Genomic DNA, 17,751 nt, shown 5'->3' on the forward strand with positions numbered 1-17,751 from the left:
AACAAAATTAATTTTATTTAAATGTATATTTTGCATTGAACTTTATTTAAATATTGTTTCAAATATTTATATCAATAATTTATAAACAAATGTTAAAATTATTATAATTTTTTTTAAAATTTTATATTTGAATTTATAAAGTTTTTATTTTTAAAGCAACTCTAACATTTATCTATAAATTATAGATATATAAATATTTAAAACAAAATTTAAATAAATATTAGTGCAAAATATACATTTAAATAAACTTAATTTTGTTAAAAATATCAACTATTAAAAAGTACCATTATAAAATTTATATAAAAATTAAATTTGATACAGGGATGAAATTGATTCAGTTTTAAAAATATTGGGACCAAATTGAGACAAAATAACAAATACAGAGACTACATTGAGATTTTTTACATCCAATAGTGACGCGTGGCACTGCCACTATCATATCACATTGTCTCTGTCATGTGGCACAATGTCAGATTGACATGTAGCAATTTTATTTTATTTTTTAAAAATTATAAAGAAAATAAAAACAATTATAAAAAATTATAAAAAATTAAAAAAATTAAAAAAACCACGTGCTGACACGTGGCACATAATTAACACTATTACTGTTAGGGATGACAACGGGTCGGGTCGGGCACGGATAGTATGATACCCGTACCCGACCCGCTAAAAAAAAATCTGCCCGTTACCCGCCCGTTTACCCGCCGGGTATCCGCTTAAAAAATACCCGCGGATATTTTTAAAACCCGCGGGTACCCGATACCCGCAAATATTTAAAAAAATATGAATTTTATAAATTTTTTAATATAAAATTATAAAAATAAAATATAAATAAAATTAAATTATAATTATAATTATAATTATAATTAAATTTGACATAATAAAATATACTGTTACTTCTAATTTTAATTAAATTTAACTTAATAAAATATAAATAAAATATTAATTTTAATTTTTTGCGGGTAACGGGTACCCGCGGGTACGGATAGTATGATACCCGTACCCGACCCGTTTATAACCGGGTATTAAAATACCTGTTACCCGTTACCCGCGGGTAATAAATACCCGCGGGTAGTAACTATCCGTCGCGGATTTTATCCGCGGATATCTGCGGGCACGGGTATTTTTGCTATCCCTAATTACTGTATAACGGAAAGAAACTGATTGCAACGAATTTTCCAAAATAAAGACTCAATTGAGTCAAACAAAATGGATGAACCTACTTGAGATTTCGCTACAAAAATGAGACCTCTGGAATGATTTAACCTAAATATTATTATATAAACAAAATATTACTATATAAATAGATAATTCATACCAATATAATAATAATTATATTAAATATCATAATAACAATTTTAAAAAAAAAACACAATGACCTGTGCACGGGTGTCCAACTAGTATTCTATAAAAAAATACAAAAAACATTTTTTAACGTACAACTTAAAAAAGAAGCATTAAAAAAGAGAAGATCATGGTGACGACACCCTCCACCACGTACCGACAACAATAGTGCCACCACCGCCTCCACAACATTGACTGTGACTATACCACCAACAACCAAAATATTCGCCACCAAGAGCATCCCTTCAGTAGTGATGGGCATGGAAGAAAAATGAAGGTGGAGAGGGAAGAAACGGGAGTTGCATCCACATAGAATTAGGTTAAAAGAAAAGTTTGATTTTTATAAGTAAGAGATTCGGGTTGTGTCAAGTATCCGCGAAGTTAAAAATTAATATTCATATTTGATCGTGACAATTTGTTTTTATCTAAATATCCTAATCCACTATAATTCGATCCGTCTAAAATCAACCAAACAACAATTTTATTTTCTTAGGACGAACTAGAACTTTCAAAATGGGTTGAAATTCGCGAGTTAATCCGGCTCATCACCGGTTCGAGTCAGGTTGGGTTGAAATTTTTTTACAAATTCCAATACAGGTTGATTTTTGACCCGGCTCACTCGGACTGAACCCGTGGTGAGCCGGGTTGGTGAGCCAACCCGCAAATAAAGCATCACACAAGTGTTTTTTGTTAAGTTGGACTTTGCATATTTGGGTCATGTTAGGTTGTTTTTTTTAGCCAACACATAGATAATTTGTATTTTTGTGATTTTGGTTCAAATTTTTTTGGTTCGCTAATAAGTGAATCGAGTTGGATTGGCTCACTAAATAATCAACCCGTGGTGGATCGAGCCGGATCGGGTCGAGTTACCCGTTTTAACAACTCTAAGTCGAACGAATTCAGATAGACCCACGTAATATGCTAAGGCCTAGTTAGCAGCATGCCATCATAATTTTGAAAGATGAAATTCAATAAATTCTAATTACAAATTAATCATAAAGTTGTTTCTTTTTTCTCTTTAGCCATGTTGGTTTATTAAGAAAAACACTAGAATGACCTTTATAATGATACGTTTTTTTACAATGGAGAAAATACTTTGTAAAGCAAAAACTAAAAATCTTGACACTCTTCAAAATCCTTTCTTTTCCTTTTGCGTTTCAAATATATTTGGTGCATGTCATTGTCTCTGCATTCTTGCTTTAACCCCAACAGGTTCTTGCCATGTTTCACCAAACCCTGCTTCATCTTCCACCCATTCATCATCTCTTACCAAATAATATTGTTGATAATATTTAAAGCCCACAAATAGCACAAACACTGCAATTACACAATTCATTAGTTCTTAGCTGTGTACTGAAATGTAAGACACAAAACTATGTATCTTCTTTTACCAAAAACTCTACCAAAATGTTACATTACACCAAAAGGTTGGCGCTAAATCAATGACTAGTTTATTTCTACATCTTAGGTGTGACTCTAAGTAAGTAACTAATAACTGTAGTTTTTACAACCCAAACGTGATTATCTTAGTTACCTGACCAAATGCGAGCAACAAGTGATGACAGATTCCAAACAATGCCAAAAATGGCAAGAGCTGCAACCTTTTTGTGAGAACAAGAATCCCAAGCATCACGGAATCGACCAATCCAAAAGTTTGCTTCATATAAATTGAAACAAAAACAAATCATTCATCACATTAAGACAAGAACATTTAAACCATTAGATTGAGTTAAGAGTTATATAAGAATTCATGAACTTAGAGGATTAAATCATTGATTCATGAAGGAGGGGTTTAATTATGGTTATCTCCGTAATATCACTTAAGACCATTTTTAGACGAATAATGATACTTTGACATACATTATATTCATTTACTTAAGAACATATTCACTATTACAAATTTTCATATTTTATGGGATTTTTCTTGCAAATTTGTTATGAAAAATTGCAAGAAAAAAAAAATTTACTATTTTTCCTAAAAATTTTGATTGACGGATAATTATTTCGTGGATAATTATTTCCTACAAAATTATAAAATTCGCAAGTATTTCCTATAAAATAATTTATTGTGAAAAGTATTTTGTGCAAAAATATTTTACAAAAATATTGGTAGTCATTTCTTGTAAATTATTATAAGTATTACTTAAGAAAACAATTTAAAAAAAATGATAATAAATTGTATTTTTTAACCGTGATTGTAGGAGTAAAATTATCGTAAAAAAGTGAACTTTGTAATTGTGAAAGAAAAGAAAAGAAAAGATTGTAATTGTGAAAGAAAAGAAAAGATGAGGAGAAATGTCATAAGTGTAATTGTTTTTCTAATATCAAAGTATCATTATTTTTTGGAGTAAGTAAACACAAGAAAATTAAGATAGTATGATAGGGTTTGGACCTTGGGGGTGGGGGACCACTAAGTGCATGATGTACGTATGTATGTAATGTGATGGGCATTATTATCTCATAATTGTGTTCCAAAATATGAACGCTTTGATGATAAATCCAATACTTGTAAGGAGTGGACCCAAAACAGTGAAGAATAAAAGCAAAGATGCTCATCCATGTGATCCATTAAAAGTTTCACACATCCCCATTATTAAAAATGCAAAATACCTAAATCCTAAAGCAGATTTAGAGTTCAATTATTTCAATGGAGGAGGTCTTTATATAGTTAAAACCCTAGACAACATAAGTTACTCTTTTTTCTTTAAAGGGGACCCACTAAATCCATTACAATGAATCAGTTATACAAATCAAAGGTAAAAGAGCCATTTCCATGACCATAATAAACACATGCACCATCAAACTATGTAGGCCTGCACAAATTCTGCAACCTTAATATTTGGCAACAGAGCATCAAATATGATGCTCCCACACGTCTCATAAATGGCGTGTCCTATGTCCGACACGTATCGAATATCGATATTCGTACGATACTTGTAGAGTACACTATATCTAATTTGAAAGATATTTTTTTATCTTTGACATGATTTTGATTACTAAAATAAAGAATAAATCTTATTCTTACTACTTTTTGCATATTGGATATTAGATATATAAATTGGATTCATTTTTATGTTAGTTGACAATGTGTTAGTTGACAGTTTCAAACTTAATACGTATATATACGCTATGTCCCGTGTCCCGTATCCTATATTTTTTTCAATTTAACCGTATCTCCGTATCCGTATCCGTATGTGGGCAACATCTAGCAGTAGTCACTTATTACAATCATCCTAAGCATTAAAAATGATGAAGCCAAATCAAAGTGACATGTAATTTAGAATTTTACCAAATGTAGTTAACTGTGCAGAATATGAGGAGCAGATTCTTGGCAAGGTAAAAGATCCAAAGAAGCCTGAGGCAGTGTGAGAACAAGATTAGTAATTAAGAACAGAAGACAAAATAAGAAAAAATATGAAGGATTTGTGGTGCAAAGCGTGAGAGAGGCTTTTGCATTGGCATGCAGTTGGTTGTGCTCATTTTTGTGCATAATGCAATAGACCTAGGCATTAGCAACTCACAGAATTTGGCCATATTAAAATGGTTATGGAGCTGCCACATCTAGCAAGAACAAAGAACGATATGGCCAACTACAATTCATAAAAACCTTGCCAAATTTATTATCAGGTTATAGAAGAAGGAGGAAGAAATAATGGAAACAAATCATGCTATTTGTGACAAAAGAAAAAAATACCTTTATGGTGGTACCAGGATCTCCAGAAAACATGGTTCTGAGTTGTGACAGAAATTCATTCAAGTAAGGAAGTATCAACTTTAGCACCCAAATTGCTTCTTCTTCTCCTAGTACATAGTTTGAGCTTTCTACATCTATGACCCCCCTATTAGTAAGTAAAACTCATAGAGTTTAGTATCCAGTAGTATATTTCTGTCATTTATTTTTCAACACTATGTTGGGATTATTGATTGTGATTACCTGCATATTAGTGATCTGTACAGAAATATAACAGCTAGATAGACAAGGCCAAGATAGGACATTGCAGAAATGAGACTGCAGAACCAAGGATCAAGAAGTTCAATTATGGGTTATTTTTAAGTAGCAAAAGTGTATGTTGAGAATGGATTGAACTGTGGTGAGGATTCCTAACCTCAGATTGGTGTCCCTTGCATAAGAAGATGAAACTATAGTGAATGTTCCAATCCCAAAGATAAATGCTGATCTTGAGATATCTTTCCACATGATTAAATCCACTGAAGAGTGACATATATAAAAACATTCTGGAATGAGTGGTTGAAATTATACAAATTTTTTCAACTACTTTGACTTTTGCATAATTCTGAAATGTAGATAAATCACCTAAACTCTGCAGTTTGTTCTGTGATTGTGGAAAGCTATAGCACTCTTCTGCCTTTGGAACTGAATGGTAAAGATCAATTAGACTTGGAAAAAGCCCAAAACTCAAAAATCATGTTTAAGGAACAAGACCTTACTTGAATCAGCCTTGGAGAAATTTTGGTGAACTGTGGAGAGCTTTTTTATTGGAGGAGATGGCTTCACAGTTAGAGGGACAGCCAGTAGTAACCTTTCATGTTTCTGATGAAAATGTCTGTCGGTTTTCACAGACTTTTCAATCTTCTGTTTTTCTGGTACATTCACAAACTCCTTTTCTGGCTTATTCCCAACCTTGGATTTTGGTGGATTAATTTCCTTAACATCAAAACTCTGTATCTCCATCTCAGTATCAATCTCCTCCTCCTCATCTTCTTCTTCATCACCATGAGAATCACCATCAACATGCACTAATGAACACTTGACCATGCTAGCATCATCTGAACTGCTAGAAATTACCTTCTCTTGACACACACCAAAATCCTTGCAATTTTCATCACTGTCATTCTTGCCATTGTTCTTTCTGATTTCCCCAATATTCTTGTCACCAGGTTCACCCACCTCAGATCTTTTCCTTCTGGTGAGAATTTGACCTTGTTCTAATTTATCAGTACAAACAGAAGTTCCTTCATTCTTCTCCTTCCTAACTTGCTTTGGACTCTTTTTTATTGAATCAGAAGATACATTAAGGTTCTTACATTGTTCTACTTTTCCTCTGCCTGATTGAATTTTTTTATTCTCCAACCCCTCAGACCTTTCCAATTTCCAAGATTTTGTCTTTCCAGTAGCAATTACACCCCCATTTTGGCTTCTCTTCAATCTTGTGCCACCATTGCCTCCTTCTTCAGAACCTTGTTCTGCGTTGAAGACCTTAACTCCACCACCAACTTCATCACTCTTCATTCTGCTCTCCCACACTGACCCTGCAACCACACTGCATCTAGCCCCAACTCTTCTCCTACTCACATTCATCTCAATTATAATACCCTTTGATTTTCTTTTCCTTCTTTCTCTCCCTAACTGTAATGGGACATGAGTGTTTGATGGATACCAAGCTTTCAGCTGCAGAAATGGCGGTTGGTGGAGTCCCACATTGGGATCTCCTTGTAAAGCAACCTCAAAGAGAGAGAGAGAATCAAGGGATTGTGTGTTGAGTAAGAGACAGTGGTTGGTCTCTCTTCTTTTTTCTCTTTATTGTGTTCTTGTCAGAGAAAAGAAAATAAAATTAGCGGGCGGGTTGAATGATTAGGGTGTTAGGATTTAATTATATATCAAAATTTTGCATTCACTCCTATTTTTATTTTTATTCTTTATTTTTTAACGTGAATTATTAATTTTTAAAAAAAAAATAATAATATATTAATCAACAACGTACGCTAAACTGCATTATAAAATAAAAAGTGAAAATCATAGTATATTATCTTTACTTATATTACTTAATTATTTGTATATATATAATTCTTCTCAATTCAAAACAATTGATATTTCAGAAACTTGCATGAAAATGTTAATTAACTCTCTAGTCATTTTTATCGAGAAGCAGAAGTTGTATTTCTTGTCCTTCACATGCCATAGAAAAAATTGTAGTTATATAATATATGTACGAGATTTAACCAATTTTGACTAATGAAGTTCTCTTGGACGAGATATTTTAATAGTTTTAAAAGATTGAAATATTTAGTAATTAAATTTTTTATAGCTAAATTTTCTTTATTTTTTAAATAATAGTTTGGACGATATTTCAATTATTTTGTTTGGATAAATCAATTTAATTTCTATTTTATTGTGAATTCAATTTTATCTTTGAGTTTAACTTAACTTAGCTCGACCTCAATTGGTTCGATCTAGGTCGATTCGACCTTGACACAATTTGAATCAATTCAACCTCAGCCGATTCGAACCGATTATGCCTGAGTTGACTCGATTCATCCTTCAACTAGGGTAGATTGGTTTAAACCTTATGTCTAGGCCAACTCAACTTGACTTTCAACCTGCATCGACCTAGCTATAAAACTTCGGCCAGACCTGACTTAACTTAAAACCATCTCGTCTAGACCTTTAGCCCCGGCCGACCCGGTTCAAACTTTGACCTAGGCTGACTCGACTTTTGATCCAGACTGACTCGGCTCGACCTACGACATGGACAACTAGGGTCGACCTTCAACTCAGACTACTCGTTTCAGAGTCATCTCGTCTCAACCTTCGGCCAAAGTCAATTCAACTCGACATTTGGACACAATTCGACGTTCGGCCTAAGTCGACTCAACTCAGGGTCATCTCGTCTCCACCTTCTGTTAGGGTCAACTCAGCTCGACCTTCAGCCCAGGCTGAGTCGGCTCAACATTCGGCCCGAGCTTGCTTAGATCAACCTTCGATCTAAGCTAGCTCTGGTTTTTGAACCTGTGGACCTTTTTATCATAAACAATAAAAAATTTTATAACTAGGAAAATTTCAATTTTCTTCTTTTTGAAATAAATTTCTATTTCTACTATTTTAGTTATTTGAAATACCTTCTTAACATTTTTCAAATTCAATTTTCTTTTAATTAAGTCACCAAAACATCATTTTCCTTAAAAAAAATTCAAAATTTTCAAATAAATAAATTACTCTTAAATTGTATCAGTATAAATATTTATTTATGTAATAGTTTATTGTGGGAGAATACGACATAAAATTCTATTCTATTTTATGATCATGTTATAACTGATTTGACGTGAAATATTAGTGCAAAAATAGAAAATAAGAAATGAAAAAGAGAAAAGAATGGATGATGATATTATATTTACTATTTTAATATTTGTTGGGTCAACATAACAATATTACTTTATTATTTATTTTATTATATTTATATATATTCTCTAAAAAATTAATGGAATTACCCAGTCAATAAATTTGAATTATCGACGAATTTTATTGATAAATTTTGATATTTTAATTACCAACGAAAGAAAAAGAAGAAGAAAAGGACGAAAAAAAATGAAAGAGGAGAAGGAAGAAGATAAACAATGCGCGTTATTTGTCGATGAATTTTTAGGTAATTATCGACAAATTTTTTGGTCAGTAATTACTAACTAATTTTCTGTCGATAATTATCAATAGATTTTTCCGTCGATAATTACAAATAAAACATGACTTTCGTTGATAAAATTTTTTTCCGTCGATAATTACAAATAAAACATGACTTCCGTTGATAAAATTTTATGAGCAAGAATTTCACCAACAAATTTTTGACTGTCGCTAATCCGTCGATAATTCTAATTTAATGATAAATTTTGAACATTACCGACGAATTAGGACCGTTAATAATATCAGTTTTTTTATAATGATATATATATATATATATATATATATATTTTTTTTTTTTTTCTTCTGATAATAAGAAAAATTATTTTTTAATATAATATCGACATATAAATTTAAATTATAGTGATAGTTAAAATATAAAAATAATTTTTAAAGAATTGCGGGCGGATTCTCTCTTAAATTTTCTCATGTTTTCTTTAGCCTCTATTTAAAATGTAATAATTTGAAATACTAAAAATGTTTTCAATATATTTTAAAAGCATAGTAAAAGATAATATTAAAAATAAAAGTCAAACAAAAATTGTATACATCTTTTGTTTGGTTGATAATGATTTTTTTTTTTTGTGGGATGTTTTCTCCGAGAGCACGTAGGTTTTGACAAATTTCTTTGCAACCCTGGAATGGATGACGTGGGTTCCACTTCGCGATGAGATCGATTTTAAGGTTTTTGTTTGTTATAATTTTGACGTCTCGAATTAATGGTTTTGTAAGAAAAATTTATTTAAAATAGTTATTTAAAAGTGAAAATATTATAAAATAATTTTATTTAATCATGAATTTATTTTTGTTTTGTTGATGGGTGGCTTTTTCTTTTTAAAGGATTGTATTGATAGGATATTAGGTTCTTTTACTAGATTTGAATGGTGACTTTTTTTTATTTTATGTAATTTGATTTAAAAAGATCATTTAAATTTTTTATTTTGTTACATCATTCAAAAACAACTAATACTTAATTTTAATTTAATAAAATAAATAATACTTAATTTTAACTCAATAAAATAAACTCGGCAAGATTTCAAATAATATAAATTTAGATATTTTCTAATTTAAAACTTAAGTATGATATATGATAATATTTATTTATATTGATACAGATTTCACTGATATATATTATTTTAAAGAATAAAGGTTAAATATAATTTTAATTTTTAAATTTGTTGAAATTTGTTTATATTTTAAATTTCAAAAGTTTTAATATATTTTAATTTTCAAACTTAAATATATATATATATATATATATAATTATTTTAACTTAATAATATTATTTTTTATATATTAAATAATATTTTAAGTTAACATCGAAATAATCCAAATAATAAATAAACAGTTAATACTAAAATACATTTTAAAAAGTTTAACATGTAAAATAATTTCACACATAACTGAATTAGAAATTAAATTTAAAGACTAAAAATATATTTTAAAAATTATATTTCTTTTAAATAAACTCAAACAAGTTTTGAAATAATTTTAAATATCATATCAAAATGCTCCAAAATAAAGTTTCTTACCCTAAGATGCCCAACTTTAATTTCAAATCTACTTTGAAGTTGGTGAAAATGTGAATCCCATAACCTTTAGTAACCCAAGAACTTATTAAGATAAATTAGTTTCATTGACTTCCCTGCTCTTTTCTGTTCATTTCTTTTACTTCGTTAATTATTAGGGCACATCTTGGATAATGAAATGGTACAGACTAAGGAAGAATACATTAATGGAAGGTGTTATATTGGTTATTAATCTAGTGTGACAGATGAAGGATCTTAGTTTAATAAGTCAGCAATTATAAAATATCAAGAGTTTGGCAAATTAATGAGTTAAATATAGTGTGTACAGGTAACTATTCATGAAGGCTAACCTAACCTGTGTTTAAACTGTCAAAAATATACTTGGAGATTTTTTATTAATATAAACAAATTTGACACTTTATATTTATACATATTCAGTTAAAAATTATGAATAGTAAAATGAAAAAAATTTATTATTAATTTATTAATTTACTTTGGTTCCTCAACGATAAAATAAATGTTCATATAAAAATTTTCTTAAATAGATACACCCAAGATTTTAAAAATTCCTTGGGTCTCGTTGTCTTTACCTTTTCAGTGCAATTTGGATTTATACTAGTTCGTTGGTGTTTAAAGGAATTACGATGAATTGTGGTTGAATTACATAAGTTATAACAATATTTTTTTAACAACGAATTAAAATGTTTTTTTTTTATGAATTAATGATTGTCCTACATTACATTTACTCATATGATTTATTACTCTTTATGGTAAATATTTGTATTAACTAAGTTGATTTGTTTCTATAGATTACATATTGTATCTATAAATAAGGCTCTTCCTATCAATAATAATGCACATATTAGTTGCTCCCTATTCTCTATCTTCTATTGTTTATTCTCTTCTCTATTACCTATTATTCTCTCTATTATTCACTTTATTTTATAACATTTTTAAAATTTTTTCAAATTTAAATATTGTTAAAAGTTTAGTCTACAGTAATCTTATTAAATATATACATATGTAATATTAATTAATTATATATTATATTTTGTAACATCTCATTTTGTACTACATTTAGGGATGACAACGGGGCGGGGCGGGGACGGGTTTCGCTATTCTATACCCATCTCCGCAGAAAAAAATTCATCCTCATCCCCATACCCAAACCCAACAGGTATCAAACTTTTGTTCCATCCCCATCTCCATCGGATAACGGGTATAATCTCGTACCCATACCTATACCCGTGTTTTAACTACTTCAATATTAATTTTTATAAGAGAAAAAAAATTTACGGTAAAGAAAACATAATATTATCAAATATTCAATATTAGGAGGATGATTATTTCTTCCATATCAAATACTTTGAAATAAATTATAATTGTCTACATTTTATATTAGAATACCAAATAAAATTTCATGAGAACCAAAACATTTATTAAATTTGCAAACTACAACATTGATGAAACTTAGTTGATAAAATTAAAAAATATTTCAAAAAAATATAAAAGGAAAACAAATATTCAAATTAAAATATATTTTAAATGTTTGTTTACTTCAATTTTTTAAATTCTAATGAATCTCTTTGTTATACACTAATAAAAGTTATAATACATCACTCGATCAAAATGACACAAAGAACAAATAATAAACATAATAATAAAATTTTGACATATATTTTGTATCTTTTGAACTTCAATATATGTTGGATAGTGATAAAAAAATGTTCATAGCAATTACATTGAATTTTTATATTGTAGTAAATAAAAATTATTTATACAATTAAAGTGAAAAAATTACAGTATGATTAATAATGAGTTATAAAATAAAAAATAATTAGATAGAATATATCGAAATATTATTCTACATGATGAAAATAAACAATAAATAAAAATAATAAAAAACTAACAAATGTGTGTTTAGAAATAATTTGAGAGACTATCGAAAGAAATCGCACAAAGGAAATCAAATGTATAATTAAGGTATGATAAGATGAAAAATACCTCAGAGAACTAATTATTAAATTATGTTTGAAGTGGTTAAAATTAAATAGAAATATCATTAGTGACCAAAACATTTGTCACTAAATTACAAATAAATTAGTAATTAAATTGGTCACTAAATCAATACTGATTTGATCATTGAATCGGTCACTAATTTAATCACTGATTCAGACAATAAATCAACTACTATCACCAATGACGAAAAATAGTGATTGATATGGGTTAATGACTAAATCAATTACTATTTCATGTTTTTCTTGTAGTGAATTATCATATATTATTCCTAAATATCATTATATATATATATATATATATATATATATATAATTTTAACTACTTCAAACATAATTTAAAGTGAAAAAATTATAGTATGATTAATAATGAGTTATAAAATAAAAAATAATTAGATAGAATATATCGAAATATTATTATACATAATGACAATAAACAATAAATAAAAATATTAAAAAACTAACAAATGTATGTTTTAGAAATAATTTGAGAGACTATCAAAAGAAATCGCACAAAAGAAATCAAATGTATAATTAAGGTATGATAAGATGAAAAATACCTTAGAGAACTAAGAAAACTTTTCAAATATCAACATATATACTCAATAGTTGAAAAATAACGAAAATTATTTTAATGAAACAAAAGAGTTCTTCAAATTAAACAAAAATTAATAATAATAAGTAAAGAATTTTTTTATATTACCTTAAATTCAAAGTATAAACATTCTCATGTGAAAGGAAAATATATAATAAATAAAAATATTAAAAAATAATAGAAATATTCAAATGTGAGGCATAAATTTTTTTTAATTAACATACATCATTTTAACATAATTACATAAAGGTTATGATAAGATAAAAAATATACTGGAGATGCGAATGAGTTTCATGACAAACCAAATAATTAAAAGAAATAAAAAATAGAAAGTATATATATATATATATATATATATAGGGTTATTTAATTAATTGTTAATATTTTAATAATTTAAACGAGAACGGAGATATGGCGGGGACGGGTATTATGGCGGGGATATGTACACCCTCATACCCATCCCCATACCCAACTTAAAAAGTCGGGGATTCCCCATACCCATACCCATATCCAATCAATGTGGGGATTCCCCGTCAAAACGGGGACGGGTTCGGGTAATACCCACGGGGACGTGTTTATTTGCCATCTCTAACTACATCTAGGTGGACTAGTAAAACCGCACAACCAAATCTGCCTATACAAGACCCAGCAGACGTAACTAAGTCAATAAACGGACAACCGAAAGCACATAGCGGCCTAGGCCACTTACTTCAGAAATTAGGACGACATTTGTTGACCACTCTAGACTTAGGATACTACAGACAAGGCCCCTAGCACCAACAAGCATTAACTAAAGGCCTCAACTAGGCCCAGGCCCACCTAGGGCCCACCTAGGGTCCACCTGCAGCCCAAACAAGGGCCCAACCCATGACATGGCCAGACATAATTAATAAACTATAAATACGCATGGACCCAAGTAATTAAAGGTACGCATTCATTAATTCCTTAATCACGAGATTTGACTTTTTGAGGAATTCCTTACTGACTTGAGTGTTAGAGTCTTCTCCACAGGTAACCCCTCTTGGGTCCAGACCGGTGCTAGTCGAGACGTCAACATATAGCATACATCAACCGAAGAGGAGCCTACTGAGGAGATTGTGGATTGAGGTAAGGTATTATTCGTGTCTGATATCTCTTATTTGTTCTCCGCAGGAACAATTGGCGCCCACCGTGGGACCCGAAGTAATACTTTATAGATCAACCCGCATTCTCTCGAAGATGGTTTCTACCCGCAACAAAGCCGAAGTCAACAAGCAAACTGAAGCAGGTCCTGTAGCACCTACCGGTATCACCCCGGACCTGGCCGCTATCCTTGAAGGCTAAGCCAAAATGCAGCAAGAGCTAGCTGATCTGAAGAAGCGTAATGCTGATGAAATTGAGGCACTTAGACAAGAAAACTCCCGGCTAAGGAAAAAGATTGAGGTTGATCCCACCCAAAAGGGAAAAGCCAAGAAAACGTCAGAAGCCACAAAGTCCTCGGCTTTCCATCCTAGTGAGGAGGAAAGTGAGTACAATCCTACCCCGCACACCTGCACCACCACTCAACAGACTCCCATCATCTCGACCCATCATACACACTTCCACCCCACCCTCCCAAGACACCCCGTAACACCCACCCCCGCTGCCACTCTTCCCACTACCCACATTCCACCTCACCACTTTACCTCCATTCTCCCCACTACCCACATCTCGCCTCACAACTTTACCTCCACCTTCCCTACTCTCATCCACCGTCCCATTCCACCTCACCCGTTACCATCCCAACCACCCAGGCACTGCCACCCTTTTACCGATTTCATCGCCAACACCCCTCTCCCTGCCCAGTGGAAACCCTTCACGCTGGACCATTATACAGGCAAGAGTGATCCAGACGAACACCTCAAAGTATACATAACACACGTCGCCCTCTACAATTCCCACGATGCCGTCTTCTGCAAAGCCTTTCCAACCACCCTTAAAGGCCCCGCCCTCGAATGGTTCACAACTCTACCTCCATACTCCATTGACTGCTTTGACACCCTCTCTCACATGTTCACTACTCACTTCGCCGGTAGCCGTCCACATCAAACCACAACCCTCTCTCTCCTCGGTGTCAGACAGGAACAAGACGAGACGCTGCAAACCTTCATCGACCATTTCAGCAAGGCCGCCCTCCGCACGCCACACCTTAACCAAGAGATGATACTACAATGTATGGCACTCACTCTTAAACTCGATCCCTTTGCCAACAACGTTTACCTACACCCACTCGCATCCATGCATGAACTGAAGCTCCGCGCTGCAGACTACATCCAAATGGAAGAGATGCAAACCCTCCACACAAAATTCTGCAATGACTACACACCCTCCGCTGCCACCCCCCCTAAACCACCTTCACGGCCTGATCATAAACCCAGGGAACCCCGCCAACCTCGCTTCACTAGATACGCACCCCTGAGTGTTCCTAGATCTCGCCTTCTTGATGAAGCTCTTCAAGCCGACCTCATCCCACCACCTCGTAAAACGTTCAATCTTTCCAACGCTGACATGACCAAATACTATCGCTATCACCGTAACAATGGCCATACTACAAATGAATGCAAAGCACTCCAAGATAAGATTGAAGAATTGGTTCGTGCTGGCCATTTTCGCCGCTTCATCTGCAGAGAGGACAACCCACACCCTTCACGATCTGACCACCGACATCCTCCCTGTGATTCTCGCCGCGACAAACGTCCTAACCAACCCACTAGCCATGACCCCCAACTTGCCCGCACCGATGTTGCCCCAACCGCCCCCCACTACGTGGCACCATTAACACCATCTTTGGCAGCTTTGCTAGTGGAGGATCCACCTCCTCGGTCAGAAAGAAACATCTTCGCCAACTCCAGTCCATTAACCACATAACCCACTCCCACCACAGACGCCGCATGCCTCCCATCACTTTCACAAACGATAACTTCCATGGCGCTGATCACGAGCAGGATGATCCCATGGTCATCACGGTCGAGCTAGAAAACTATGCAGTCAAGAAAGTCCTTATCGATCAAGGCAGTTCAGTTGACATCCTATATTGGACGATATACCAGAAGCTACAGCTTCCCACCACTACCATGGTTCCCTACGATGAACCCATATACGACTTCTCTGGGGAGAAGGTCTCCACTCGCGGTTACATCGACCTCCACAGCGTATTTCGTGATGGCACTCAAACCAAAACAATCCCCATTCGTTTCCTTGTAGTAGACGCGCCCATGTCATACAATGTACTTCTTGGCCGACCGTCCCTCAACACTTTAGGCACATTTGTATCTACACCTCATCTGGCCATGAAATTTCCCTCCCCATTTGGAGACATCCTCACCATCCACGGTGACCAACGACTCGCGCGAGAATGTTACATGGCCAGCCTACGCTTACAACTACCCATCCTTCAAACAAACCACATTGAACGTCCACCCGACTTTGACATAGCCTTATCTGGAGATGATTTGGACACTAGAGTAGGCCGTGATGTACACCTCGAGCCTGTCGATGAAACTATACCACTAGAACTCACTAATGGACGCACCCTAAAACTGGGCACTGGTCTTCAACACGACCAACGTGAAATACTTACACCCACCTTTATCAACAACACTGACCTCTTCGCCTGGTTTGTCGCTGACTTACCCGGCGTTGACCTTCAAGTCGTGGTCCACAAACTTTCCGTGTACAAAGAAGCTTGATATGTCTCTAAAAAAAATGTAAACTTGGTGAAGAACGTCGGCTAACAGCAAAGATCAAAGCCGACAAGTTACTCAACGCAGGTTTCATCGAAGAAGCCCATTACACTACTTGGTTCTCCAATGTAGTTTTGGTAAAAAAAACTAATGGTAAATGGCGAATGTGCGTCGATTACACAGATCTTAATAAGGCATGCCCTAGAGACACCTCCCCCTTACCCAATATTGACCGGCTAGTTGATGTTGTCGCCGCTAACAAAGTCCTCAGTTTCCTAGATGCATATTCCAGATACAACCAGATTCTGATGGCCACAACCAATATGAACAAGACCGCCTTCATTACAGATGAAGCCAACTACTTTTACAAAGTTATGACGTTCGGCCTCAAAAATGCGGGAGCAACCTACCAACGATTGATGGATAAAGTCTTCAGCTATATAATGGGTAAATGTGTCAAAATATACATCGACAACATGGTTGTAAAATCCCCAAGTCATCACCAGCACGCTCAAGATTTATCCACTATTTTTTTCGCATTACGACAGTACAACCTTCGCCTCAACCCTAAAAAATGCGTCTTCGGCATTGATCGTGGCAAATTCCTCAGCTTCATGCTGACACAATGCGACATAGAAGCAAACTCCGAAAAATGCAACGCTATCATTGAGATGCGAAGCCCCAACAATGTAAAAGAGGTACAACGCCTCATTGGCCATCTAACCACCATATCCCGTTTCCTACCAAAGCTAGCCGAGCAAACCCAGCCCATCATTCAACAACTCAAGAAATCTGCAAGGTTCTCTTGAAGTGACGAATTCGAGTATGTGTTCCAAAACCTCAAAACTACTCTAACCTCACCAGTCATCCTCTACAAGCCAAACACCCATCAACCCCTTCTTGTCTACATCACCGCCATAGATCACACCGTAAGCGCCGCGCTAGTTCAAGACGTCGATGGCACTCAACATCTTGTATACTTCGTCAGTCGTACCTTGCAGGATCCAGAAACCAGGTACCAAATGGTGGAGAAGGTAGCCCTATCCCTCGTGCACGCAGCACGACGCCTACGCCCCTACTTTCAAAACCACAACATCATCGTCAAAACCGATTATCCCATTCAGAAAATACTCCAAAAGGTAGACCTTGCTGGCCG

General features: G+C 33.6%; 1 protein-coding gene across 4 annotated transcripts; it reads right to left on the reverse strand.

Moving 5' to 3' along the window:
- Positions 1 to 2,353: 2,353 nt before the first annotated feature.
- On the reverse strand, positions 2,354 to 6,907 carry LOC114162139 (uncharacterized). Of its 4 annotated transcripts, XR_014983884.1 has the most exons (9): positions 5,794 to 6,906; positions 5,660 to 5,719; positions 5,451 to 5,553; positions 5,279 to 5,353; positions 5,039 to 5,183; positions 4,866 to 4,934; positions 4,634 to 4,699; positions 2,879 to 3,001; positions 2,354 to 2,661 (listed from the first exon to the last, which is right to left on the reverse strand). XR_014983884.1 is itself a non-coding variant. In XM_028045929.2 (8 exons), exons 1-7 carry the CDS (start codon positions 6,662 to 6,664, stop codon positions 4,643 to 4,645), a joined length of 1,380 nt encoding a protein of 459 aa, XP_027901730.1. In that variant the 5' UTR covers positions 6,665 to 6,906; the 3' UTR covers positions 2,692 to 3,001; positions 4,634 to 4,642. The 4 variants fall into 4 exon arrangements, 2 of the variants coding, with proteins under 2 accessions (XP_027901730.1, XP_085521235.1); XR_014983886.1 differs by lacking the exon at positions 4,866 to 4,934 and having other exon boundaries at positions 5,794 to 6,907; XM_028045929.2 differs by lacking the exon at positions 2,354 to 2,661 and having other exon boundaries at positions 2,692 to 3,001.
- Between the last annotated feature and the right edge of the window lie 10,844 nt (positions 6,908 to 17,751).

This window comes from Vigna unguiculata, chromosome 1 (genome assembly GCF_037176805.1).
Source record: "Vigna unguiculata cultivar grain cowpea cultivar isolate G323 ecotype 2 chromosome 1, ASM3717680v1, whole genome shotgun sequence".
NCBI lineage: Eukaryota > Viridiplantae > Streptophyta > Magnoliopsida > Fabales > Fabaceae > Vigna > Vigna unguiculata.

Excerpts from the sequence above, each read along its gene's own strand:
- LOC114162139 (XM_028045929.2), bottom strand. The coding sequence starts at position 6,664 with ATGAATGTGAGTAGGAGAAGAGTTGGGGCTAGATGCAGTGTGGTTGCA. Across the intron at positions 5,720-5,793 it reads TTTCTCCAAGGCTGATTCAA|TTCCAAAGGCAGAAGAGTGC; the intron begins GTAAGGTCTTGT and ends TTTACCATTCAG. Across the intron at positions 5,554-5,659 it reads GAACAAACTGCAGAGTTTAG|TGGATTTAATCATGTGGAAA; the intron begins GTGATTTATCTA and ends GTCACTCTTCAG.